General features: G+C 53.7%; 1 protein-coding gene across 6 annotated transcripts in view; it reads right to left on the bottom strand.

Annotated features, from left to right (window-relative positions):
• The window catches only part of MICAL2 (microtubule associated monooxygenase, calponin and LIM domain containing 2), a 210427-nt gene that overhangs the window by 71688 nt on the left and 113413 nt on the right, over positions 1 to 25326 (bottom strand). The window contains exons 16-27 of one of the 6 annotated variants that reach the window (XR_013442423.1): positions 23232 to 23381; positions 21645 to 21767; positions 20386 to 20604; positions 20102 to 20206; positions 18799 to 18924; positions 14267 to 14329; positions 9376 to 9483; positions 8158 to 8344; positions 6897 to 6985; positions 5568 to 5670; positions 2784 to 2874; positions 1568 to 1797 (exon numbers count right to left, since the gene is read on the bottom strand). Coding sequence is in view for 3 of the 6 variants with exons in the window: in XM_036087915.2 (XP_035943808.2) it covers positions 2834 to 2874; positions 5568 to 5670; positions 6897 to 6985; positions 8158 to 8344; positions 9376 to 9483; positions 14267 to 14329; positions 18799 to 18924; positions 20102 to 20206; positions 20386 to 20604; positions 21645 to 21767; positions 23232 to 23381 (1314 nt within the window). In the remaining 3 variants the exon portion in view is untranslated. Of the gene's footprint in view, positions 1 to 1567; positions 2875 to 5567; positions 5671 to 6896; positions 6986 to 8157; positions 8345 to 9375; positions 9484 to 14266; positions 14330 to 18798; positions 18925 to 20101; positions 20207 to 20385; positions 20605 to 21644; positions 21768 to 23231; positions 23382 to 25326 lie in introns of those variants that run through there. The other 5 variants (XR_013442424.1, XM_036087915.2, XR_013442425.1 and 2 more) reach the window with 5 other exon arrangements.

A 25326-nucleotide genomic window follows, 5' to 3' on the forward strand; every position in this document is an offset into this window, starting at 1 on the left:
ACCCCAAACAAACAAAAAACTCATTTCAAATAGATATGGGAAAGCCCACCTCAGCAAAGTTAATTAAGCTTCTTTACTGGAGGGTCCCTCAGAGACTTTTACCATGCCAGTAAGTCTTGCGGATCTCCAAGGTTTGGGAGGACCAGCATTATTCCTATAAAGCATTTCTCAAACTTTGCGCCTATGGAGCTCCTCATTCGCGGAGCTCCTCATTCACAAAGCCCCTCTTGGAGCTAGTTTCCCCTTGCCACGCTTTGGAAAATGTTGCTTTAACACAACTTCAAATCAGAACATCAAAACAAAACTATAAGCTCCAATATGGTAATGAGGACTTTTGTCTATTTCACCCCTGCTATATTCCCAGCAAACCATAGACGCTCAGTAAATATTAGTTAAGTAAATAAATGAGTGTATGTACAAATAAAACAAATCAAACCCAGTGCACAACACCGAGATATGTTCTAAGACGCAGGGAGGGGCAGGGACTTTGTGTGGTTCACTGCTGCATCCCTAGGAGCTGGAATATGTCTAGGGTATGGTGCGTGTTCAACAAATACTTGAACAGATGAATAAATAAAGGAATGAATCACTTGCCCGACTGAGCTCCTGACTTCAGTCCCTAACACCCTTCCTTTTATGGAAGAGAAAGACTATCTCACCTGGGTAAGAGTACATGACCCTACGCAGCTCGGGAGGCAGTTCCAGGAGCCAGCAGGTAAGCGCAGAGGCCCAGGGCCTCAGAAATACCCCTCAGGGGAGGCTCATCCCAGCGTCAGAAGCCCAGCTACATCCAGCCTGGCGATGTCAGGCGTCCCAACCCAGGGAAGTTGAGGACCAGACTTCCTTGGCGCTGTCCAGACTAGCCAAGCGAGACTCTGCATCCTTCCCGTAAGGGGAAGCCAGCCTGGAATTGGGTCAGAGCCTGCCACGGTTCTGTCCTCGAATGGCTCTGCACGCAGAGCCTTGCAGCCTAAGACACTGAGTGACTTGAGTCTTTGGGGGCAGGGGAGGCCTCTTAGGATCACAAATGGCTCTCCATCTGGATAAGCACGCCTTCCGTGTTCGCTGCCATTCTGAAACCAACGTCTGGTCCTCTTACCTTTCACCTCCCACTCAGCTGGACCAGCATAAGGCCTGTGAGAGCAACCTTTGTTACGGAGGAACCTAAGTTAGTGAACGGTTCCTAAGGAAAGCTCTCCGACAGGTCCACGGTTTGGGTGGGGGTCGGGGGGGGGAATGAGAACAGGAGCTGTTAGGACAGTCTGTTTCTCACAGTTCAGGTGACACTGACCCTCACCCAGCTTTGCCCAGAATCTACACAGAAAAAGTACCATGAGTTTTCAAGAAAGAGACCCCAAAGCCTGGCCCAGGAGCATCGGTGACCTTTTCCAAATATTACCCCTGGGTAATATTTCCTTTCAGAGGTGCCCAGCACAGCCCCAGAGCGTCCCATGTCACCACGAGTGCAGGCCCCACCAGCAGTTTAGGGAAGACTGTTCCCCTAAACCAGCCCTCGTGTCTGAGGTTGGAGCAGCTTCCATGGCAAAGAAGAGAGGAAACAATGAGCTTTATAAAGAACCATATTTATTTTCATTTACAGCATCAAATACCATAAATAAAGCTAAACATCGTTTGCTGTGTGCAAAATACAGGGTCCCGTGTGGCACTGTAAAGGACTATCGGAGGTCGCAGACATGCGTTGCGAGGAGATGGGCGGGGGGGGGGGGCTAGCTCAAGAGAAGGCTGAGAGGGAAGGAGGGCCCTCTCTGGTTGACATTCTATAAAGGGAGGGAAACGCTGCAAGAAAAGACAAGACAAGAGCGATGACTTCGTACTGGCTAGACTCTGCACCAGTGCCGTGAGCAATGCAGCATGCAGGGCTGTGCAGACAGGCCGAGAGGTCAGCGTGGCTCCGGGCCACATGCAGGACAGACGCCACCTTCCGCCTGAGACCCCAAGGCCCGGCGCCCAGCAGCTCCACCGGACTTGGCACGGCGCCCCTCTCTCTAAAAGCACTTTGAACGTCCTGCTGCTCCAAGTAATGAGTCAGCGGGCACATGTCGTCTGAGCAGAGCCACGGGGGCATGGACACCAGGCCCGGGCTGAGCAGAGTCATGTCTCACAGCCACCCCCGGCCTGGGACAATGATTGCTCCAGTGGAAGCTTCTGCATCATCTGGGGCGTTATGAGCCAAGAACAGTAAGAAGAGCCACAGCAAAGCCCTTGTGTCTAAAGTAAAAGCTGTGGTAGAGAAAGGATTTGCCAGGAACATTGTGATTGTGTGTTCAAAATACAAAGCATGGGTCAAGCCTCTGATGAAGGCTGGGAGCATGGTTTCTTTTTAAACCCTTCCCGAAAGAGTCACCCATGGTTTTGATCGATAATCTTTATACTAGAATCAATTTAAGAACGCTTTGTTTGCATGTACTTTTTCAGCGGCTACTAGACCAAAGTTCTTTTCCAAGGTGACAGAGGCCTCTCTAGTGTGCCATCTCATGGCTGGGGGAAGCGTCCCAGGAAGGGAAGTGGTTTCGCGAGGGGAAAGGTATGCATGCAGGCCGCACGGGGAGCCGCGGGGAGGCGGGGCATGCAGCCGGTGTAGACCTGGTGGCCGGCTCAGAGGTAAGTAGAGTCAAACATGGCTTTCGAGCGGAACACCACCCCACGTTGCTAAACCCCCATGCCATGGAATGAGTCCGTTAGTACGCAAGATGCTCGCAGTTAGCACAACCAGGACCGCGCTGGGGAGGATGGGGCACGGAGAGCACGTTAGGCGTTAGTACCTCTCTCTGAAAATTGGCAAGAAAACCAGTCACCTCCGAGCAGAAGTGCGTCAGCCAAGAAGTGGGTGTAGCACTGGAAGGCTGAAATGAACTGGTAGCCACAGTGTAAGGTTGGAAAGAGAGAGACAGAAAGGAGAATTTAGTTCGGGGCCAGGGCGGGGGCGGGGGGGGCAGGAAAAAAGACTGATAACACAAAAGGCACGGAAGTTGAAGATGAGGCCACCATTGATAAAAGGGAAACTTCCCCGAACAAATCATTGCTTGCTTGGGACAGATGAACCTTTCTGGTAGTGACCACCTACTCATCTGCAAGAGTGGATGCATGTAGCTAGCCTAGGCCAACGCTCTCCCCTCGGAGCGACACGCGTCCTCAGGACCCCCTGCCCCCTCCCCCCCCCCCCCCCCCCCCGCTGGTATCTCTTTTCCCCAGTTTTACTCCCGTGTCCCACACTCATTCTTGAATATGCTGTGGAGGCCAAGAGGTGTCTGCCTCCTGGGATCCACCATGCGTTTCGGTTCTGCCCACCAGGAAGGTTCACAGCCTCAGAACATACAAACATCTCAGGCTTCTGACAGGCACACCCTGTCTCCCCAGAATAATTCAAACCAGTCTCTTTATGGCCATAAATGACATTCTCCGAGAGTCTAACTCTGGCTTCATGGAGCACTCCATAAAGCGTCTCAGCCCACCCTGAGCTGAAGACAGGAGCAGTGACATGGCTGTGCATGCATTCACATCATGACCTCAAGATTTCCTTTTAGAATCAAACATAGCATGAATCTAGGGCTCCTCCCACCATGCTGAATATTAAAATTGCAGCAAAAATTTGGAAAAACCCAACGCAAGTCATCAGACTGAGAACGGTTCCAACGAGGACAGAGGTGCCAGTTCCCACGGGCTGGGCCACAGCCAGGCCCCTGCTTTCTCCAAGGACTTCAAGGAAGGGTTTGTAGAAATGCCTCTCCCCTTCGTCCTGCCCTATAGAAACTTGTCATCTCCACGCTCTCGAGCACCCTGGCTCCTAACGCACCCCGGGTTCCATCCTTCCTTAATCTAGAGGAGATCTCTAGTGTCACAAGTGCACACAGCCATCTCCAGCCTGGCGACTCTCGATATCCTGAGCATGTTGGAAGGCCTCTGCCTTGTTCAAGCAGACCCAGCAGCGGCACTCGTCCGGGCAGAGCAGGGTGCGGGGAGCGGAGGCCTCCCCCGGAAGCCCAGAGTGAAGAACACAGGTAGGCCCAAGGCCTGTTTTTGCCCTTAATAGGGCATATTTCTTTTGTATCAGTCAACAAACAGCTTCCACTCCCTGCCTCCCCTGCCAGTCAAGACACAGGAGGTCAGACACATTCCTTTGCTAGGACAGCGAGAAAACAAATGGTTTCTGGCTGCTCTGACCAAATATGAATGGCACCGAGGGGCTAAGCAGCCAGGATGTCTGTAAGCAGGGCTCCTTGGGCAGGTCACGCTTCCCAGAAATCCTATACCCTGAGGTGCTAACAAACGGCCTCAGTCCCATAGCAGGTGATACGAGAGGGCAGATTCTTCCCTCAGCCTGACCGTTATGGACCCTGAGTGGCCTTGGCTCAGTCTGCAGCCTGGGCTGAGGACCGGATCGGGGGCCCCGGGCAGGGGGTGGGGCAGGGGGGCAGAGCTCCTCTCCTGCAATGCACCAGCTCGCCAGAGCTCCGCTTGGCCAGGGGCCACGGGGCCTCGCAGGCACTGCTTGTTCGTGGGAAGGGACAGTGTTATGTTTGTAGCAATCTGCAGGAAACCCCACAGTCATTTGGCTGGTGATGAGGGGAAAAACCTTTAAGCTACTAATTTTACATCTAAACAAGGGTGCAAAACAGTCCCCCTCCCTGTGGGAGGGCAGATCACAGCCGACTACATACTGCCGTGTGTCTCTGTGTGGTTTAATTCTACCCTGATCTACTCTTTTCTTCTAAACTGCTGAGGCTTTCGTGGTGCCAAAACGCTGTCCCCTGTGGACAAGTGGCATCAGGGTACATACAGCAAAAGGCACTGGTCAGGAGGTGGCAGACTCGCTTCTGTTTCTATAAAAAGCCCCAATCATTAGTGTCGCGGGCAGCGACCATGACCATGGACCGCACTGTGGAAGGGATTCGCGACACCAGTTACAAACTTCAAACCGTGTTTAGAAAAACTGACACTCATAGGGAAAAAAAATACTTTCTCTTGGCTTATTAAAAGTTTTAAAAATTGAAATGTAAACCTAGAACTATGGCTCGCTTTGGTATAAAAGAAGTACAAAGCTATAAAAAACATCCTTCATGTCGTCTGGCCCCGGCACCAGGAGCAGATGTCCACCCTGACGGAGTCAGGCGCGGGTGGCCAGTGTGAAACTCTTTGGCTTTGAGCGAATTGGCTAGAGAATGCTAGGCTTCCCGGCCAGAGCCTTGGCTAACTGCCAACACGCGGCCATCTAAACTGGAAATGTGAGGGCGCTGTGGGGTGGTTGGCATTTCAGTGGAGCTTCACCGGGAAGCATCTGAGCACCCAGTTGCGGATGGTCTCCAAGGACTCCTCAGACTCCCGGTACATGGAAGCCAGGACCTCAGAGAACACCAAGAGGAGGGGCAGCCCGAGGCTCAGGAGCTCGTACGTGTAGCAGTAGTTATAAGCATTGTCCCTGAAATGAAGGCCGGCTGCACGCAGGAGTCCCCGAATCCAGTTAAGCAGCCTCCGGGGAACGTGAAGCAGGCCCCCCGGCAGCACGAGGGGCCAGCTTAGCGCCTTCCTAAAGAAGGAATTGGTGATACCTGGAGGGCTGCCTTCGGGGGCGCCAACAGCAGCAGCCGCGCAAGAACTTTCCACGGGAGCGTCCCGCCGAGGGGCCTCTGGCTCTTTCCACGGTCCCTCCTCCTGAGAGAGGGAGCAGAGGGAGGGCATTTAGTCCATGATTCTCACGGAGCGCCCCTCCGAGGAAGCAGACGAAGAGAGCCAACGCACACGGACCGCGGCAGACCCTGCGTTTTGCAGCCAGCCCCCCACAAATAATAGCCCCTGTGCACTGCTGAAGGGGGACTGAATATGGGCATCGCTTTTCTGGGGCCAGCGTGACCACAGGGTTCACAGGCCTTCAAAACACACGTCCTTAAACAACAACAACAACGCACGTATGTCCTTTGACTCCGAAATCCTCTTTCTAATGATCTGTCCTCAGGAAATAATTTGAAACAGGCACCAAGACGTGCATACAAAGATGCTGGCTGCGAACATAGTTGTAAGGTAAAACAGGACACAGCATAAACATTCAGCAACGTGGCACTTGTTAAATAAATTATTAATCATCTTTCATGGGCATCAGAAATGATGCTCCACAAGAATTTTTAATGTTATGGGGAACAGTTCTTGGTGTAGTGCCAGTAAATAAAAAGAAGGATATGAAAGTGTAATGATTGGATTCCAACTAGGGTAAAAGACATTCACATAGGGCAATGTCACAAAATGTTAGCTATGGGTTTCTCAGAATAGGGTGGTGATGATTTAACTTCCCTTCTTTACATACTTCATTTACCCATTTTTCTACATTAAGCCTCTATGACTCGTATAACCCGAAAAGAGCTGTATGGTGTGGGACCTTGCTGGAGGGGCTGGTTAATCACGCGGCAGAGAAGGTGCGTGCTAAGAGCTGCCGGAAGGGACACTATCACCAACCGTCCATACATTCAGCAGCCTGTCACTTTGTTGACATCCAAGAGACTGGCGGGGGGGGGGGGGAATGAGGGAAAGGTAGGCTCCCCAGGAGGCATCCCTGCATATAGCACTGTGGTCACGTGGGACCCAGGCGTGGCGGACCCCGTGGTTTCCACATGGCTGGGACTATAGGAAGGCCCTTCTCAGGAGAAGCGAGCACCACCGCTCTCCAGGCAGCCGGCCTCCAGAATGGGATAAACCTAGAGGCTGGCACGACAGGCTAAGGCAGAGAGACCCTCCACGCCGCACGCACAGTATGGACTCGGCTTTACCTGTGGGTCTTGGCCCCTCCAGGGCCGGAAATTCTGGCCTCACTTGGAGGGACCTTTGAGAACGGTCTCCTATCCAGGGGCTGTCCCTGTTTCAACAGCACTTTCAGGAACAAAGCATACCTCTCTTTGTTGCTTCAACTCTGCTCGTCTCTTCCTTTGCTGACTGTTGGTCTTACAGTGAATGAAATGAGGCTTGCAGAAAAACTTGCCTGTAAAGAGAAACATGTGCACACTTGCATGCATGGGTTTTCTCCTGTAAATTAGAGTCTCAGCAGATACAAACCAACGTCCGCCCCTGTTTAGGTCAGGGAATGCCAATATTGGGAGTAAGCCCAGGAGGCCTCAAACCTGCTTTCTGTCACCGGTCTTAAAGAAGCCACACTCCGATGAGGTAACAGGACCGTTTGCTGCCTCAGAGGCAGACGGTAGCAATGGGGGGGGGGGGGCGGGGGGATGCCGGGATGGGGCTGAAGCCCTCGGATAATCCCTAAGCCAAATGGAGGCCAAGTCCCTTCCCGAGGCCAGCTGCCAGGCTCAGAATGGACAGCACTGTTTTCAGTTTGCAGTCCTTCTTGGGCCCCTGGGGGTGGGAAAGGCTCAGAACAGATGGTAGCAGTGATGGGGAGGAAAAGACCCAGGTGAGGCCTGCCCTGGGTCCCTGGCCATGGCCCAGGACCACTGGGCACCTTCTGGAAAAGCCTTCTTCGTTCACTGTTACAACAGTAACCTCAAGAACAACGGTACAACTGGAAAAACTTACCCAGGACTCACAATAGAGCAGACACTACTCTGAATGCCTCCCGTGAATTAACTCACACGAACAACCTCACAACAACCTTAAGAGCTAAGAACTATTATTATCCTCATTTTACAGATGATGTAACGGAGGGACCAAAAGGTTAGGTAACAGGTCCCAGGTTACGGGGCTCGTTAACGGTTCATTCTGGCAGGCTGCTTCTCAGAGGGGAGCTTGCTATTATGACCACTTTTGTAAGACACCCTTTGTAAATAAAGACATTAATACATCCTCATTTATCGAACCCTTGTTACAAGCCCGGTGTGGAACCACGCGTGGTACTAGGTCGCCAGGTGTGATGTCCTTGCCCCCACGGGGCCGTGGAAGGTGGGGGTGCTGGCGAGGACACGTGTGTAAAGCCCTCAGCGCATAGTAGGTGCCGCTGCTGCTGGTATCCAGCAGGCGCTCCCCGCCTCCCCGGGCCCACCGCAGGTGGCCTCTCTCTCCAGCAGGATCTCCCAGCTCCCAGAACAGCTCTCCTGGGGACGCCACAGTCCCTGGGAAGCGGTGGGGCACCCCAGAGCCCCCAGAGGACAGGAGCCCGGAACGGAGACCCCAGCGCTGTCCCCGGCCACTGGGAGTTACCTTCGTCGCTGTCGAAGGCGTAGGCGGCCAGGCGCAGGGTGGTGGCGCACACGCTGCAGCGGAAACACTCTCGGTGGAAGAAGTGGCCCTCTGCGCTCAGCCGCTCCATCACGTACACGCGCTTCTTGCAGAAGTGACAGGTGTCGCTGCCGCCCAGACTCAGGGGGAACACCTTCCGCATGGATTCCTGGGGGGCACAGGGCGGCGGGAGAGAAGCGCCGCGCGTCAGGGCTGACCCCGCGTCTCGCGGTGCGAGGCCGAGACTTGGAAAATCCTGACCTCGATCCTGGGGACCTCGTGGGCTCCTGTCTGCTGCCCGTGGCACCGCAGGCACGGCAGCCGAGACCAAGCGGTGGGACGATACGCCCCCAGCACAGACCCTAATGACCCCACCCCACACGGGCTCCCAGGCAGGCCAGCTGGCGACGGGGGAGGCCCAGGAGGGGCTCCTCCTGAGGCCGGCCGCTCCAGTTTGGGGGCGGGAGTGGCGTCTGTCTGTCTGACAGAGTGGGCATCCCTCACCAACATGCCTGCCCAGAGACGCTGGCCCCCTCCGGGCATCTGCCTGCCTCTAGGGCGAGGTCCCCAAAAGAATGTTTTCCACGCCCCTGTCCCCCTGCAGTGACTTAGGCCAGGCAAAGAAAGCCTGTGGCAGCCAAACTGTTGAAGAGAACTGCAGGGAAGGGACAGGCTGTGTCCTCCAGCCCCCGGGGCTGCCAGGCAAATTCCTAAATGCAAGGGAGGAGGATGAGGGCAGGCAGCGGTGCACTTGGGGGGTTCTGGGGCTGCGGGGACATGTCAAAAGAAAAGCAAAAGAATTGTCCAGTCAAATGGCTGGTGACCGCAGCAGGCAGCCTTGTTTGGAGAAGGGAGAATTCAGAAGGAAGAGTATCTCTCTGTTACTGGATTCTCAGTCCAGTGCAAAAGGGCTACTTGGGCTGGACGCCAAATGCTGAGGGTAAGGGGTGGCCTGCCTGGCCTCTTCACTGAGCTCTCCAGACAGCAGGGGACAGGCTCTGCCTTGTGAAATGACCTATAGGGGAGCCGAGTGAGGTTTGTAGGTCAGAAAACGCAGCCCTCCCTCTAACCTCGGCACCGGTCTACCCCACTGTCACGCCTCCTGTCCACGAGAAGGGGGCCTCGCACGGACCAGGCCATCCTCCCTGGGAGACCAGAGCCGGTGTCTGCGGGTGAAGGCTGAGGGGTGTGCGTCCTTACCAGGTCTGGAGAGGTGGCCTGGGTCTTAGGTCTGTGATCATTCATGTACAGATTGACCAGGACTTCAGCTGCAGCCCCTATTCCGCTGGACACTTTCCCTACCGTCAGCTACCCAAGAGCAGAGGTAGAGGAGACAGAGACAAAGGTAGAGGCCAGTTAGCACTGAGAAGGAAAGCGCAAACAGGCTGGATGTGGGACAGGGCTCCACACCCACATGCAAACAGCGCCCGACGTCCCAGGAGAGGCAAAACCAGCCTGGAGCGGGCAGCGGGCACTCTGGAGATGGAGAGGACAGAAATGGAACCCTGGGGCCCGGGGTGAGCCAGGTGACTTGTAGAACTAGCTCCGTCAGCATGTAAGGCCTTCAGGATTCGTCGAGTTTCCTGTTCACAGATGGGGTAAATGAATCCCGGAGACAGGAAGGGAGCTCTCCCAGGCCACTTAGCAAATATGTGCGAGATTCAGAGCTCTTCTCAGGTCTCCTGAGCCCCAGCCAGGTGCCCTCACACCCTAAGGAACCAGGACCTCACAGACAGACAGCTGAACAGCAGCCACCCTCCCACAGAGATCCCTCCTCTTTGGAGGGCTGTGAGATGCTGCTTCATCTGCTTCGTGAGAGGTACCCGCCCCCCTCTCCCTCCAGGACTGGGATGAAGGGTTGGACCCCAGCTCCACGATGAACCAGTTCTGAGACTGGGCACAAAACTCTCAACTTCTGAGCTCAGTTTCCTTGTTTAGTAGGATGGGGGAAATCGTGCCTGACTCATGGTTGTGTGGTAAGAACTGAGGGAGAGAATGGGTGTTCAAGTGCCTGGCGCTTGGCGGGGCTAGGCCAGGATGAGCTGGACTCCTCCCTCCCCGTTTCCCGAGTGCAGCCGGTCCCAGCCTGCCTTGCAGTCTCCACACCCCTGGGATGCAATGGTGGTGTCTGACCTGAGTGCCCCCCAGACCTACAGAAGAAGTGACTAGAACAGGAGTGAGGAGGCAACAGGATGGTACTCCACCATGTGCCCCAGGCTGCAGTGCCCAGAGGCCCCAGGCTGATGCTGGCAAGTCAGCTCCATGGGGGCCCTGGGCACTACTGCCTGGCAGGTCACAGGTGCCTATGCTCTGGAGGGCATGACGGCCACCCCCGACCTGTGAGTGCCCAGTTCCCCATCCATGTGTCTGGGAGCTGGGGCAGGAGTGGAGCTGACAGCCAACGCAGACATGGCACAATCACCCAGATACCCCCACAAATCCCACCTTGCTCCCCCTTTCCCACCAGCTATGAAAGCCACCCTGGGAACACTGCAGTCTCCTCTTCAGGGAGGCACATACCACAGGAAGGGATTCTGTAAGCAGTTTCTGGTCCCAGGATCCAGGAAGAAGGCAGGCTCCAGACCCTGCCCAGCCTTAGAATCTAGCTTCTGGGAGGTACAGCCAGAGACAACAGTAGCATAGGTGGACGGGTGTGGTTGAAGGAACACCCTCAACCTAAACCCAGGACTGCTCCTGGGAGGCCACATCTAATCTGCTATGAAAGCCTCAGCTATAAAGCAGGAAGTTAGGGGGACGGCAAAGCTAATGGCAGCGGTCCCCCAGCTCCCGGTAGCAGAGCCCAGCCTCAGAAGCTGAGACCAGCCTCCTGGATTCCAGCAAGGGCACAGCTGCTGCAAGGTTGCCAGGCAGGCTGGGGAGAACGACAAGACCCAGGAGGCTTCTGCTCCCTTTCTCATTAAGAAAGCCCTCACACTCACAGCCACTTTGCAACAGTCCACTTGGACCACGTGCGGGGCTCTTGGGGACTGTAGCAGGCCATGGGCCTGCCAAGTAGGGGGTCTGAGCCCACGGCTCAGACAGATGGGAGCCCCTCAGACTTTACAAAGCCTGTCCCTTCCCAGGAGCAGCGGCCCCACCAGTTACCCCAGACCCACTTCACCTCCCGAGCTGGCCCAGCCTAGGAGAGATCAGCCTTCTGCTTCCAAGCACACTCTCTGCCATTTACAGGATGTCACAAATAAATGCCCAGAACCTTGGCTCCTGTTTCTAAGAAAGGTTCAGGTGCACTGGCTCAGAACAACAAGCTATTGTTTGCCTGATGTTCCACCCCCCACCGGGAACCGCCCCCCTACCCCTGCCCACACACACACAGGCCCCTCAGGAAGGGGTTGAAGAATACCAAGTACTTCTTGGGTTTATATCAAATCAAAGGGGGAGAGAAGACGGAGGTCAGATTTACCTCCCTGCCCACACTGCCCTTGTGTGGTTGTCTCCAGTGGCCCCATGTGTGAACTGGCTCTGAGGGGCCCTCCCAGAAAAACTCCATGGTGATGCCATGGTACCCACGCGCAATTATCGCCTCCTTGAGTTAGCCGGAATCAAGACTATACTTTCCGAGGCTTTAAATACAAGTCCTTAATGGGACCTTATTAACCACTTAGCTAATAAGCACTTTGTGCTGCTGAGCTTTTGTGCAATCCTGACTTAAGGAGCAATTACAGAAGCACGCCGAGGGCTAGAAGGTAGCTGGCAGGCATCACCAGACCCATCCGTGCGCTCACGGGCCTGCTCAGTTGCCCTGCCAGGACAGGGCACTGTCAGGTCACCTGGCCATGTGATCTAGGATGAAGACAAGACCTGGTCTTTCAGAATGGGCCTGAAAGACTCCCTTCTCCCAGTTGCAGTCACAGCCCCAGCCCATTGCCACGGCTTTCCTAAGAATAATGAAAGCACCCTTAAGGAGAGCAGCACTGCGTCTCCCACACACCCTTTCCAACCTGAGTCACCAATGGCCAACCAAGAGGTGGACTGGACTTCCTGGAGAGGTCACAAGGAGACCCAGTGATGGAGAACTCATCTCAAGAGGTGAGGGGGGACCCCTCTGAAGCCCACCCCAAAGACCAGTGTGGAGGCAGACATTGCCCTGAGGATTACAGGTTCTGTTTTGTTTCTCGTCAACAGGATGCCTTATTGGCTCCAGCAGAGTGAGGACATGACCAGCCAGACAAATGCTAGCTCACTGCTCCTCAAACTACCAGTGGTAAATGACCAGGTTTTGCTTAAAAAAAAAAAAAAAATCCTAGTCTGTTGTGACCTAGTATTTCTGGACATAATAAATGTGAGTTACTGGAAATAGGACCACACAGTTGGATGTGTGGCAATATCAGATTGCTCTATAAGTGTCTAATGCTCACCCTCATTCACCGTGCTCACTGGGTCACAGACCAGTACCTGCCCATGGACCACACTTTGAGCAGCATTGCTCTAGCCGACCAAGCTCCCGGGATCCTAAGACAGAGATCAATTTGTAGAGAAACTGCCAGAAAACTCATTCTGGTATTGACCTCAGAGTGAGAGCCAGGGTTTCTCAGCAAGGAGATTCATGTACTACAAGGCAGGCCATATATGTTCCTGCAGAGGGCTGGTCAAGAGCAGAATTTATAATTTGGGGGAGTTTGTGCAAACAAAAAGATCTGGCCAAAAATGATCACATCCCAGTCACTAGTTTTTAAAGAATTGGCTATTCTGGAGGGCCATGGGGCTGCTTTTGCAAACCTTTATGTATCTTTCAATATTCTTATAATTTTGAAGAAGGTTTCTTACTACCCTCTTCCCTCTTTTGAATTCTAATTATTTTTCAGTTAATTAGAACAAGCTGGAATGGCTGGGCATTTCTGGTACGCCATTATTTCACATTACATTAGATTAATCTCACATACACCATTTCCCTTCTGTGAGTCTCAGCTTCCTCATCTGTAAAATGGGGAGACCACTGCCACCCTTGCAGGGCTACAAAAAAGGGTCACCAAAGAATCCAGGCCACACCTCACATGGTGTGGGGCCCCCAAGAAGCACTCTGCAGGGAGTTAATGAGTCCAAAATACCGCCATTGGCAGGGCTTTACATTTCCATGTTCTAGAACTTCTTTTTTCCTTTCTTAGATGGTCTTCACTCTGGGAAACTCTAGGTCACTTGGGTTCCCTCCTCTGCATGAGTAAGAATGGTATGGCCTACCCAGAATGAGCACACTGGCTTTTCTTCGATGAGTCAACCCAGATTCAAACATGGTGGCATAACTGTCATCCCCAGCATCATCCCCAGAGGCTGCAGAAGATAGCTGGACCCCCACAAGGAGGCATGTCTGAGGCAATCCTGGCACTCTGAGCTCAGAACGTGACCGTCAGTCCGCAGCTGCATGTTGGAGCCTTTCTCACCAGCTCCCTTCTGGTCTGCACTCCCTGATGTATGCCTGTGTCTTACTCATTTCTATGCTCCTGGCACAGGGCATTTGCTCTGAATGAAGAAGGAAGCAGCTTCCTGGACTCCTCTGTGTCCAAACAATGCTAACTTCCCCCCTCGGGCCTGGAACTCAGCCAAGAATACCAGGTGTCCAGGCTGTGCTTCACCATGGAGCTGGGCCACCTGAGGCCACCTGGCCTGCTGTGAGCATCATGAAGCCCACATGGCTCAGGCAGGGTAAGGCAGAGGTTCTAGGACCTCAGAGTTGAGGACTCACAGGAAGGGGAGGTTTCGACTGGCAGGGCCAGAGGAGGTCTCCTGCGCCCACTGGGGCCAACATTCCCCTCTGAGGAGTCCCTGCGGGAGAAACATCATAGGACAGGCTATGGGCCTGGGTGCCCAGTGGTATGCTCAGGGCAAGAGCAAGAGAGGGCAAGAACTGAAACCACTTTGTTTGAGGGGGTCCGGAAATGACATGCTCAGAGTTAAGACTCAGGCAGGCCTTTGGGGCTATGACCTCCCCGTGGGTGCCCACGTCTGCACCTGCATCCCCTGGCGCCAGGCACTGTGCTGTGATCATATGTGTGTGGCCCTCAGAGCCTTGCGAGGTGGGTCTCATAATCCCCCTTCGCAGATGGAGCAGCTGAGGTTCAGAGAGGCTCTAACTCACCTGAGGCCGCACTGTTCTTAAGTGGCTGGGATGGAAATGGAAACCTGAAGGTGACTTCTTTGCCTTTAGAAAGAGAGGAATCAACATGCATTTCAGGTAAGTGAGATTTCTTCTGGAATTCTCCTCTGCTGGGGAAAGAGCACGTTTACTGGACAGTTTAGGCATTCTACCTTTGCCAGCTCACTGCAACATTCCTCACACTATCAGGGCTAGCTGCTGTCACCTCCGGTCTATAATTGGGGGACTGAGGTGCTGAGAAGTCCACCAACTCCTCCAAGGTCGGTGCTCTGACTCTAAGCCCATGTTCTTCTCCCTATAGCACCCTGCTTCCCTGAAACACACCAGCACTCTGCAAATTAAAATCCCCCAAGCTGGGATGCACACAGGACACCTCCAAAGGCAGTCCTATCCCAGGAACAAAGAGAAGAACAAGGAGGTTGGGGGCAGCCTTGAGATCTATCCTTGTATCAAATGAAAGACATAGTGCCCAGCCAAGACTCCCCTAGCTTTGCTCCAATGTGCAAATCTCTCCAGTAAACCCTGCAAATCCAGTTTTAAAACAAACACCCCCAGGTAGAGAAAGCTCCTTTTGTAACGCACATTGTTCTTCTGACCCAGGAAGACTTAAACCACAGCTCCCTCTTGCTCCTTGGCACAAACACTCAGCCACCATCTTGTTCCTGCAAGAGCTCACCAGCCTTGGCAAACGGCTAGCAGCCGTGCCAGGTGCCAAATTGGCAGTGGCCTCCCCGATTGAAAAAAGGAGCTAACTGATGGATGATAGGGGATCAATAACACTACAGAAGGGCTGGTTTGATGGGATGGACGAGTCGAATGAGTGCTGGAGACATACAAGTGGACATGATCCCTAGTTGGGTCTTTGAAAGACAAGACTCTGGTAAGGATCTAGATCCTAAATGAGAGGACCTCAATACGCCCTGTGACCATTCAGGCCAAACTCTCAGCAGTATCACTGAATCTTAAAGCAAATGTATAGCTGAGAGGGCCATTTGAAGGCACAGCCCTGGCCACATCTCTCAGGACTGGTGACCCAAGTCCGCACCCCTGTAACCCGTGGTCCTCATCTGGATTTGGCTAGGTCTGTTCCCACATGGAGGGGATTATCTCTGGATCCTCAGAATTGGAGTGTGGGGCTCTAGGGCAGGAATAGAGACATGCTGCCTGCCTCAAGGTTGCGAAGGACTAAACATCAGTTTCGAAGTGCATTTTCCTTCCCAGGGCTTCCCTGAATGGAGGCGAGCTTGGGCCCCTGGGCAATGAGAGCAGCCCATCATTGGCTGGGCAGAAGCACTGCAGCCTCAGGCTCTCTTCAGGGGAGAGGCTCTCAGAGCTCCTTTAGGACTGAATAAAGTTTGTCACCAGGTTGTCACAGACTTTAGGTGGCAGCCAATTCTCTCTTTGGAGGAGGCTGTCACCCTGCCAGATTCCGCATGCACAAAACCCAGTGTTGAATGGGTGGTGGGGTGGGGTCCAGGAGAGGGAGGGAAATTGGTGGTGGGGGATGGGGAGACTGCAGGGCCACTGGCAATGTCCTCTCGGAGACTGCTTGCCCCTGGAAACTCACCGCTCAGTCCTGTCTACAACGGCTTCACACTGAGATCTGGAGGGTGCTGGGAATGTTGAGTCCAGACTAGGTCCTTTTTACAAACAGAGAGACTAAGGCACAAAGAGGGTCAGTGACTTGCCCACTGTCCCAGGGTGGCCCTAAGAGCTCTCCACTCATTCCCGGCCCTACTGGGAGAGGCGCATCAGCCTGTAATTCATCGGCCCAATTACACCATCACCTGATGGCCAAGGCTGGCTAAGGAGATGGGATAAGAAAAACAGGGGGTGACTGTTCTACCACAACCTGGTAGAATAAAGAGTAAAGCTATGGGAGGAGTAGAGGGCCTGGGATTGGTCAGCCCAAAGCCCACCCCATTTGCAGCTCTCGATGCACCTGGGTGCAGAGCTCTACGTGGCTATAGCCTCCAAGCTGGTGCGTCTGACAAGGCCTCCCATTCACGCCTGGCCACTGTGGTACAGAGAACACTGGGCCGGGGGGCAGGAGGCCTGGGGACTGGTCTCCTCCTTGCACCTTTGTGTTCCTATCTGTGGCTCTACTCCTGCTCAGTTCTCTTTCCCAGGAACAACAGCCCCCACCACAACTGCATTTAACATTGCTACCCTTCCCCAGCATGCTAGCTCCCTGCTATAATTTTTCCATAGGAAGTACTATCTTGTCTTTTGATGTATTATATAATTTACCTATATATTACATTATTGTTGATTGTTCATTTCTACCCAGTAGAATACAAGCCTCATCAGGGGAGAAATGTAACTCCAGATGACTGATGCACATCCCAAGAGCCCAAAGTGCCTGACACTGAGCCGTCTGTGGTCTAATAAATGTTTGTTGAATGGCTGAATGTTCACTTGCTGGCTCGCTCCATGAGTGACGTTGGTTAAAACCTGCTTGAGGAGCCTAATGGAGGAGAAGCCGAGGGCCTCAGTGGAGCATGATGATGATGGAGCAATGCCTCCTGACAAGAAGTGTCTCTGTCAGACCCTGGTGGCCCGCACGTGCCTGGGCAGATTGCCTCTTGCCAGCACCTAGAGTTCGAATGCCTACTGGAAACCAAGTCAGGGACCTTGGGAAGTGTGGGAGCTTTCCTTGCCCCAGCTCTGCCCTCAAGCCAGGCCACCCTGAGCATGAAAGAAAGGCAGAGGCTAGAGGGAACGCGGACCAGGGCCAGCCAGGGGCTGGGTGGGAGAGAAGCACGGTGTGGGCCCAGCTGGCCAGCCAGGAGCACCAGCCGCTGCCTGTCTGTGCCCAGGCACCCTCGCCCCTTCTCGTCCCGTCAAGGGCGCCATAACAGAAAGCACCCCCCACGGGAGGCTCCTCTCCCGAGCTGGGCAAAAGGGCTGCTCTGGAGCTTTGGTGAGGATGACAACAAAAATGCCAGTCCCCACCCAGACAGCTGCTATCACATGAGCCAGGGATCACTCTCTTGCTGATGAGAAAATACAGAAGCCCAGACAGGTCAGGAGGCATGAGGCCAAATGGCTGACCAGTGGCTGACCTGGAACAAGACGCTGGGCATCCTGGCCATGGCTGTCTTCAGTGGAGCTGCAGATCAGAGGTGTCTGTGCTTCTCTGGGCCACCTCCTGCTGCCCTTCTGGGGATGCTTCATACCCTTACTGGGGATGGTGGAGGGGGTGGCGCTGATAGTATTCCTCGCTCCTTTCTTAGGGACCCTACCTGCACCCTTCTCCCCACAGCAGTGGGGGTCCCAACTACAAACCAAGAGGCAGCTCCTAATTTTCCACTAAGGCAACAGCAGATTGCTGGTTTGTGCTTCAGCCTAACAGCATGGAAGCAAATGAGCAGTAACTGTGATGGGGGACATCTAGCTTTCCGCGCCAAGGTAAGCCTGGGGAAGTGAGACAGACCAGGTGTGTTTGGAGGAGCACGGTTTGCGAGGAAGAGACCAAAACCCATTTCCCGAGCAACAGCTAAAGAAATGGGCTTCACATCCATTTTCAGGCTCATCCAGTCCAGGGGCCAAGCTTCCTGGAGACCACCCCTTTCCCACCGTAGCCTGCTAGTGTTCTCAGCATACTTGGTAACAGGAGGACAATGGAAACCATGAAAAGTGCTCCAGAACCCCAATTTAAAAATTGTTCAAGGGTTGCATCTCATGATCTACTTAAAGTTAGCTTCCCACCTCCTCCTCTCCTCTGAGCCAACCTCTGCACTGCTACCTGAGTCATCCTTCTAGAACACAGAGCCGTGGCTTCAGCAGCTCCAAAAGAGCAGAATGAAACTCCTTAACATGAAGAGCAGGCTGACTTCCACCCTCACCCTCCACACTCCCATAAATACTTTTATTCCCAAAGCAAGCTGCACCAGAATCTTCTTTCCATTCACACAAACCTTGTCTGCCTTCCTTTGCACACACTAGACCTTTCTAGAACCATTGCCCTTCCCCTTCCATGGAACCCTTGACACTTGGTTCCCATATTGCCTCCTGTGTGAATCCTTTTCAGGTTTCTCCCCTCTGGGTTCCTATAAACTTGCCCTTTATGTCCCTCAGAATTAAGGGGCAGTACTGAAAAGTGGTAGGTTCGCCATGTGAGACTGCCATTTGGTTAGGTCAAAAACAGCCAAAGACTGGCAATCTCCTCCATTTCGAGGCTAATGTGCTGTTTGTCCTCAAAACTGGAGTGAGAGAGCTGTGCCACCATCCTCCTTGTGTCAGCATCTGGCACATGGTGGCGTACGGTGGGTGCCCAATTAATGCTTGCTGGATGAGCAGCATGGTTGGACACATTTTTGTGTGTCTCCTGGTCCACCTGGTTGCTTGCTCCAACACAGAACCAACCGAATCCAGGACTGCTGGAAAGGCTCTTACACATTTTCATCGCAGCCAAAGCAAGCTCCAGATGCTTGTCCGCGCAGGTCAAGCAGAGCATGAGAACATCTCAGAACGTGCAGGGAGTGGGGCAGCTAATTGTTCAGGACGACTACCTTTCTGGCAGGAGAAACAGAGTCAGCAGTCGATGGAGAGGAAGCAGCAGCGGGATCGGGAGACGGAAGGCAGGAGGGAGAAGCCGGAGGGTGAGCGAGAGACAGGCCTTTAGAAAGTAGTTTATTCTGCACAGAACAGAAACAGAGCAAACGGTGATGGTCCCTGGCAAGTGCACAGCGAGGCTCACCTCCACCGTGCAGCCCCATGCCTATGCGTTCAGGGAGGGGAAAAGAAATCCAGGGCTGTGTCTCAGGACAGAAGAGAAGCCTCTGTCTTGGGAGCCCAGCAGGACCGTCTGGCTCCCGGATACACTGCACTCTGCCACAGCCATCCCGGCTCCTTCATCACAGCGAAGTAGCTGGGGCAGACGCGCCCTGTTGCCGCGTACGTCTGCCACAATACCAGAGCTAACTCCTGATGCTCTCGCTCTGGAGCTTGGTGTGAAGTAGAAGCTGCAAACTGAGGGAAGGAGAACCCCCGGCCACTGGGGGGCAGACGGCCACGACAGGCGCCTCTACAGCCCCCTGGGACCCAGAAATGAACTCGCTGCAAAACTTCCTCCCCATGACAACACCTCGGCCCAGTAGCATAGGACACAGGTCTGGAGGAGACCAAGTGAAAGCAGCAGAGCAGTTATGTTCTAGAGCCCAGGCTGTCTGCAAGCAAGGGTGGCCCTTGCACACACACACGGACTGTGGCACCTCATTATCAACTCTTCCCTCTCCTTGCCATGCACTCCCTCTTCGTTTCAGCAAGTTTCTAGGTCAGTCCCTGCCGTTCTGAGGCAAAGCCACTCTGCTTGGCTGATGCTGCCGTTTGGAAAAGCAGAGCATGGGTTAGAGCCTATGGCTGGCTCGTCATTCAGGAGTTCCCCAGTCAGGGCCACGGGGAGATTCCTCCATTGTGCCTCAAAACACCATGCTTTCACTTTAAGACACTGGGATGTGATGCCTGCAAGTGACCAGCTTTCCTTCTTTGTGTTGCCTCTTAGGGAGCTCAGCGCCTACTCAGGCCTGTCTAGGCTCTAACAGCATACATTTCTGCTCATCACATTTTCCTTGGACCTCAGCCTATGTTACTACCTTGGTCTTCCCTTTGTCATAACTGATTATTTTTGCGTCTGCTCATTTGAGTCTTTTTTAGATGCCAGCCCAAATCCATTAGTGGCTTGGAAAGTCAATAGCCCCTCCTGCCAGAAAAGGAGGAGGGTGGAGGAAATGAAGCTCCGGAGATGGATTCGTGGCCACTTTGCCAGATGTGCAACATCTGGGTTCCTGGGGGCTCTGAAAGCCCCGTGTTTACCTGCGGAAAATCCCCGTGTCCAAACATGGAGGCAAGGTGAGCCGCCTTCTCCTTAATGTTCTTTTTGTGAAATTCCCTGTTGGCCAAGTTCTCAGCCCTCTTCTGCTGGTAGGGCGAGAGAGGAGAAAGAGAGAGAGTGACAGTGACAGAGCCAATGGTGGTTGCCTCCAGGAGAGTGGGCAGGATGGGACAGGAGACAGGAACCCACCCAGGGCAGAGGAGGGAAGGAGGGAAGGAAGGCACCACAAACACAGGCAGAGGCAGGGCCATGAGCGGGCTTTCACCTGCAGAATCTTGTCTTCCACTTGCTGCAGCCGCCGCAGCACCCCGGAAAGGGCCAGAGCTCCCTGGCAGGTGGGAGGCAGGCCAGCAGGGGCTTCGGGCCTGCCCAGCTGCAGGTCAGACTTGGCTCTGGCTCTCCAGGGCCTGCTCGGGCACCCGCCGCCAGCAGACACTTGCTTTAGCTCTCGGAGCACGTGCCCCGTCACAACCACCGAGGGGAACTGGGAGAGAAGGAAAGTCAAGCTTCCTTCCCGACTGTGGCCCATTCATACACCCCCTGCTGTGAGCCCTCCCCACAAGGACCAGGGACCAAGGGCGCAGCAGGGGCCACTGCGAGTCAGACTCCCCCCGCTAACCTCAGGTCCTGACTTTCCGCCACCTGCCATCCTCATTAGCGATACACGGTCTCGGGCCTCACCGGCCCACCGGGTCAAAACCTGCACAAGCCCGGTCTCGGTCCTAGCTGCATAGGGAAGTCACCTAGGGCACTTAGAAAAAGTCACCCGAGTTTGGGCCCAACCCCCGGACAGTCTGGTTTAACTGGTCTGGGGGTGGGTACCAGATGGTGGTATTTTTTAAAAAGCTCTCTAGGTGATTCTTCTATGCACACAGGCCTAACATCACTGCAATATATCCTCACTGACTTCGCTCAACCTCCACCACGGGAGCAACACCAACCTCCTACTGCTGGCTAGACGTTTCTGAACAGCGTGCTCAGGAATAGTGATTCTGTTCAAATTCCAAACCCAGAGATGCTCGCTGGACAAAGCCTCGGGCCATGGCTGCCTCCCCGGCCCCGGGCAGGTCCTCGTCTGCTTGGGTGCCAGGGGACGGCTTCACTGTACCCCGGCCTTACCCCTTCCGTGATGTGCAGCCAACTGGCCACCTGAGCTCATGTCACCATCCCTGCCACTTGTCCATCTATTTAGAAATCTCCTATCCAAGTGGCCTGCAAATAAAGCTAAGTGTCCTGGAGCGTCCCCCAAATGCCCCATGTGGCGCAGCCTGTTTTACCCCAAGCAAATAAAACATCAAAAGCATAGCAGTTGGGCAGATGATGCTCTGGACTGGCACGTATTTCAAGAGGCTGCAGACCTGGTTATTCTTACCTATAAGGATGGTCACCTCAAGTTGTGTCTGCCTTCCCAGAGAAGTTATAGTCAGCCCTACCTGGGGCGCACAGAGAGCCACTGACCCCACCCCTCTGGATCAAAGTCCCCTCTGACTTCACCAAGACAGGGTCCACTGGAAGGAGCCCTACCTGCCTTTTCAGAGGAGGTGACGGGCTGGGTGTGGGCTCCTCCGGCCTAGGGCAGCGAGAGTTAACAGGTGGGTCAGAGGAAGTACGCAGGACAGGCTTACCTATCCCTGAGACATGGCATTCCTGGGAGGAGGAAGGTGAGTCCGAAAGAGCAGCCACAGGAAACATGAAGGAAAAGGTGAGTCAGACACTTGGAGGGAGGAGAGGAAGAGAGGCAGGCAGAGAGAGTTTGCAAGTGCAGAGACAGCACTGGGCTGAGCTCCCACAAGCCAGGCCCAGAGGGGAAACTTGAACCCTGGTTCTCTGTCCATGTGAACACAAAGTCCTGGAGTCCCCTTCTCCTGGACAACGTGTAAATCCCAGGGAGGCCTTGCTTTTGGCTCAGACCTGGGGCACTGGGCCTGCACCACGAGAGCCTATGCCAAGCCCAGGTGGCCAGGCCTGGAGTCCTCCTGGAAATGGCAAAGTCTCCTGCACACAAGATGACAGGGATGCTACATTCCTTCTGATGGAAGAGAACCCTCGACTGACACTTGGGGACTTCTAGGGGCCCAGCCTCCAGAAGGGGCAATTGAGAAAAAAATCACAAGTCTCAGAAACTCTTCTCACAAAACTTGGCTTCCTGGGGAAGGCCAGTTTGTCCGGGAGGGGCAGGTCCACCATCAAGACCAGGTAGACATTTATGATTGCCTATAATGCTAATTAACCAAGAGTCTGTCCTCCTCCTGAGAGGAGCCTAATTCTGTTATATGACAGGTGTTCTCCAAAAAAGAACCAAACCCCTTGTCCCAAGCTTTTGTAATTTGATGGTGGCATCCCAAAGGAATTCAGGGGAGCAAAATGAACCCCGCAGCGCAGACCGTGGAATCAAGTCTGAGAGCAATCAGGTTGGTGTGAAGCCTGCCCCACGGCACTCTGCCTCCTTCAGCCTCCCAGCCGCCCTGGTTGGACACCACAGCCTTGCCAGCCTGACCCAAGAGAATGCGGAGGAGGGGACGTCACAGAACACTTGGGCGGTTGGTTCCCATGGAGCTGAGGGCCGTGACTTAGTTTTCCCTGGAGTGCACAGGTTTTCTCACTCTGGACTTAGACTCCCAGGCAGCCAAGGTCTCTAAAACTCCGTTACGCTGTACCATCTCAAAGATCGCTGCAAATCAAGTCATGGTTACAAGGCAAAACCAAATTCTGGATTTCTTCTCCAGGGCAGAACAGGCATCAGCAAACTATGGTCCTCGGGCCAAAGCTGGCCTGCTGCCTGTTTTGGTAATTTAAGTTTTGTTGGCACACAGCTCCGTAATTTGCTTAGGTCCTGCCTATGGTTGCTTTCACGCTTCAACAGCAGAGATGAGCAGTTGCAGAGAGACGAGAGGCTCCCGAAGCCTCAAATCTTTGCTATGGCCTAAATGTGCTACCTGGTCCTTCCTGGAAAGTCTGCTGACTCCTGATCTAGAAGGAGCCCCCGTCTCCCCTGAGCCAGGCCTGGCTGGCATACCTGAAATCCACCACTAGCCTGCACGTTTCTGCTGGCTTCTCAGCAGGTGCTGGTCACCAGGAAGGCAGGTCCAGTGAGCATCTGATGGGACTTACCTGCCTCAGGAGCGAGGGGTTCCGAGAGCTCTCCTCGAACTTGGCCAGCAGCTGACTTGCCATGGACTTGACCTTGTTCTGGCCTCCCCCTTCTCTCCCGCTGCCGCCCTCTGGACTGCAGCGCAGGCTGCGGCTGGGATAGGCTGAAGGCTGCAAAGGCCAAACGAGCACATCGGTTACTGGATCCCAGAACCCAGATATCAGGAAGGGGCCCGGAGACTCGGGACACCGGACCAGTTTTCTGAAGGAGGACGCCAGGGTTTGAGGATGGGTGGCAGGAGCAGCAGGTGATGCCCATTGAGACGATGCTCACATCTTCCCAAAGGACGGGCACACCCCACTTGGGAGCCAGACAGGGTTTGAAAACGGCCTCTTTCACCTCCCAGCCCAGTGACCTTGGCAATTTACTTCATTTCTCTGAAGTTTCCTCATCTATAAAATGGGAGCCTAGCCCACTTCACCTGGTTGTTACAGAAGTCAAATATAATAATGAAGTGATCAGCAAAATGGTTTCCCAAATACACCATGTGGCTGTGAGAGGTGAAGAGTAGGGGGGATGAAGGAAGCAAGAGGGGTGTCAGTCAGGCAAGGCACAGGCTTTGGGCTTCTTTCTCCTCTCTCCTCTGCACCCCACTCCCAGCTTCAACCAGCCCTGCTCTGTGGTCGCTATCTTTAAAAAAAGACCTTGACCTTTCTAATCTGGAAAGAATTTTAGACTTACAGAAAAGTTACATAGAGAGTTCCTGCATACCCTTCACCCAGATGCACCCAATGTTAGCATCTAGAATAACTGTGGTACTGTTACCAAAACTAAGCAATGAACACCGGCACGATTCTACTAAGCTAGAGACTTGATTCGGACTACCCCAGCTTCCCACCGATGTCCTTTGGGTTCCAGGACACGAGCCCAGGTCCCACATGGCATTTAGCCATGTCTCCTCCATCTCCCTCCTCTGTAAGACTTTCTCCATCTTTCTTTGCCTTTCATGACCTTGACAATTTTGAAGGACACAGGTCAGCTATTTTGTACAGAGTCCCTCAACTGGGTCGGTCTGATGTTTTCTTATGGTCAGACTAGGGTTATGGGTTTTGGAGAAGATGCCTCAAAGTTCAGAAGTGCTTGGGTCCATGATATCAACGTGACTGTTGACTGGTGAGGGGCTGGTTGTGGTCACTTGACTGTGCTGTTTTATAAAATGGAGTTCCACGTGAGCCTTCTTTAGCTCATCTGCTAAAAAATAAAACTTGGAAAGTTACCAGCATTCACTGGTTCGATGTCTGCTCTCCTTACCAAAGGACCTGCTCCCATAGGCCTCAGCAGCAAATGCCACCATTATATCAGGTGGGCAGTGTGCTTTCCCAAGGAGGCACCGCATCTCCCACACAGGAACAGATGTTCTCAAGACAACGAAGATATGTTCACTTAGAAAAGTCACGGGAAGAGGCAAGCTACGGTCAACTGATTTTTTTTTTTTTATTTGAAAGAGAGAGAATGAGAGAGAGAGAGAGAGAGCACATGAGAGGGGGAGGGTCAGAGGGAGAAGCAGACTCCCCGCTGAGCAGGGAGCCCGATGCGGGACTCCATCGTGGGACTCCAGGATCATGACCTGAGCCGAAGGCAGTCGCTTAACCAACTGAGCCACCCAGGTGCCCCGAATTTTTTTTTTTTAAAGATCCCCTAAGAGGCGTAGCCGCAGGGGAAACCATGTATGCATAGCCACTCTCAAGTGTTGGACAAACACAGACCAAAGTGTCACTCCCCACTTCGAAGTGCAGAATGTAACTCTGCATATCGATATAGGCTTGAGTGGAAGAGGGTAGGTTTACTGGAGAGGTCACTGTTACACAAGGCCAAAGTCGGCCAGGACAGTGGGTCATGCAGACCAGTGCTTCTCAGATACGAATCACTGAGGGGCTCTTTCAAAGGCAGATTCAGATTAGTCCATAGTCTGGGGGCCTGACACTGCATCTCTAACCAGCTGCTAGGTGATGCTGATGCTGCTCGTTCCCGGCCCACACTTTGAGTAGCAAGAATTTGGAAAAAATTATTGCTTAGTGAAACCTGACTTTAGTAAAACAGCTGGCTCAGGTCAGC

The sequence above is a fragment of the Halichoerus grypus genome, chromosome 11 (genome assembly GCF_964656455.1).
Source record: "Halichoerus grypus chromosome 11, mHalGry1.hap1.1, whole genome shotgun sequence".
Lineage (NCBI taxonomy): Eukaryota > Metazoa > Chordata > Mammalia > Carnivora > Phocidae > Halichoerus > Halichoerus grypus.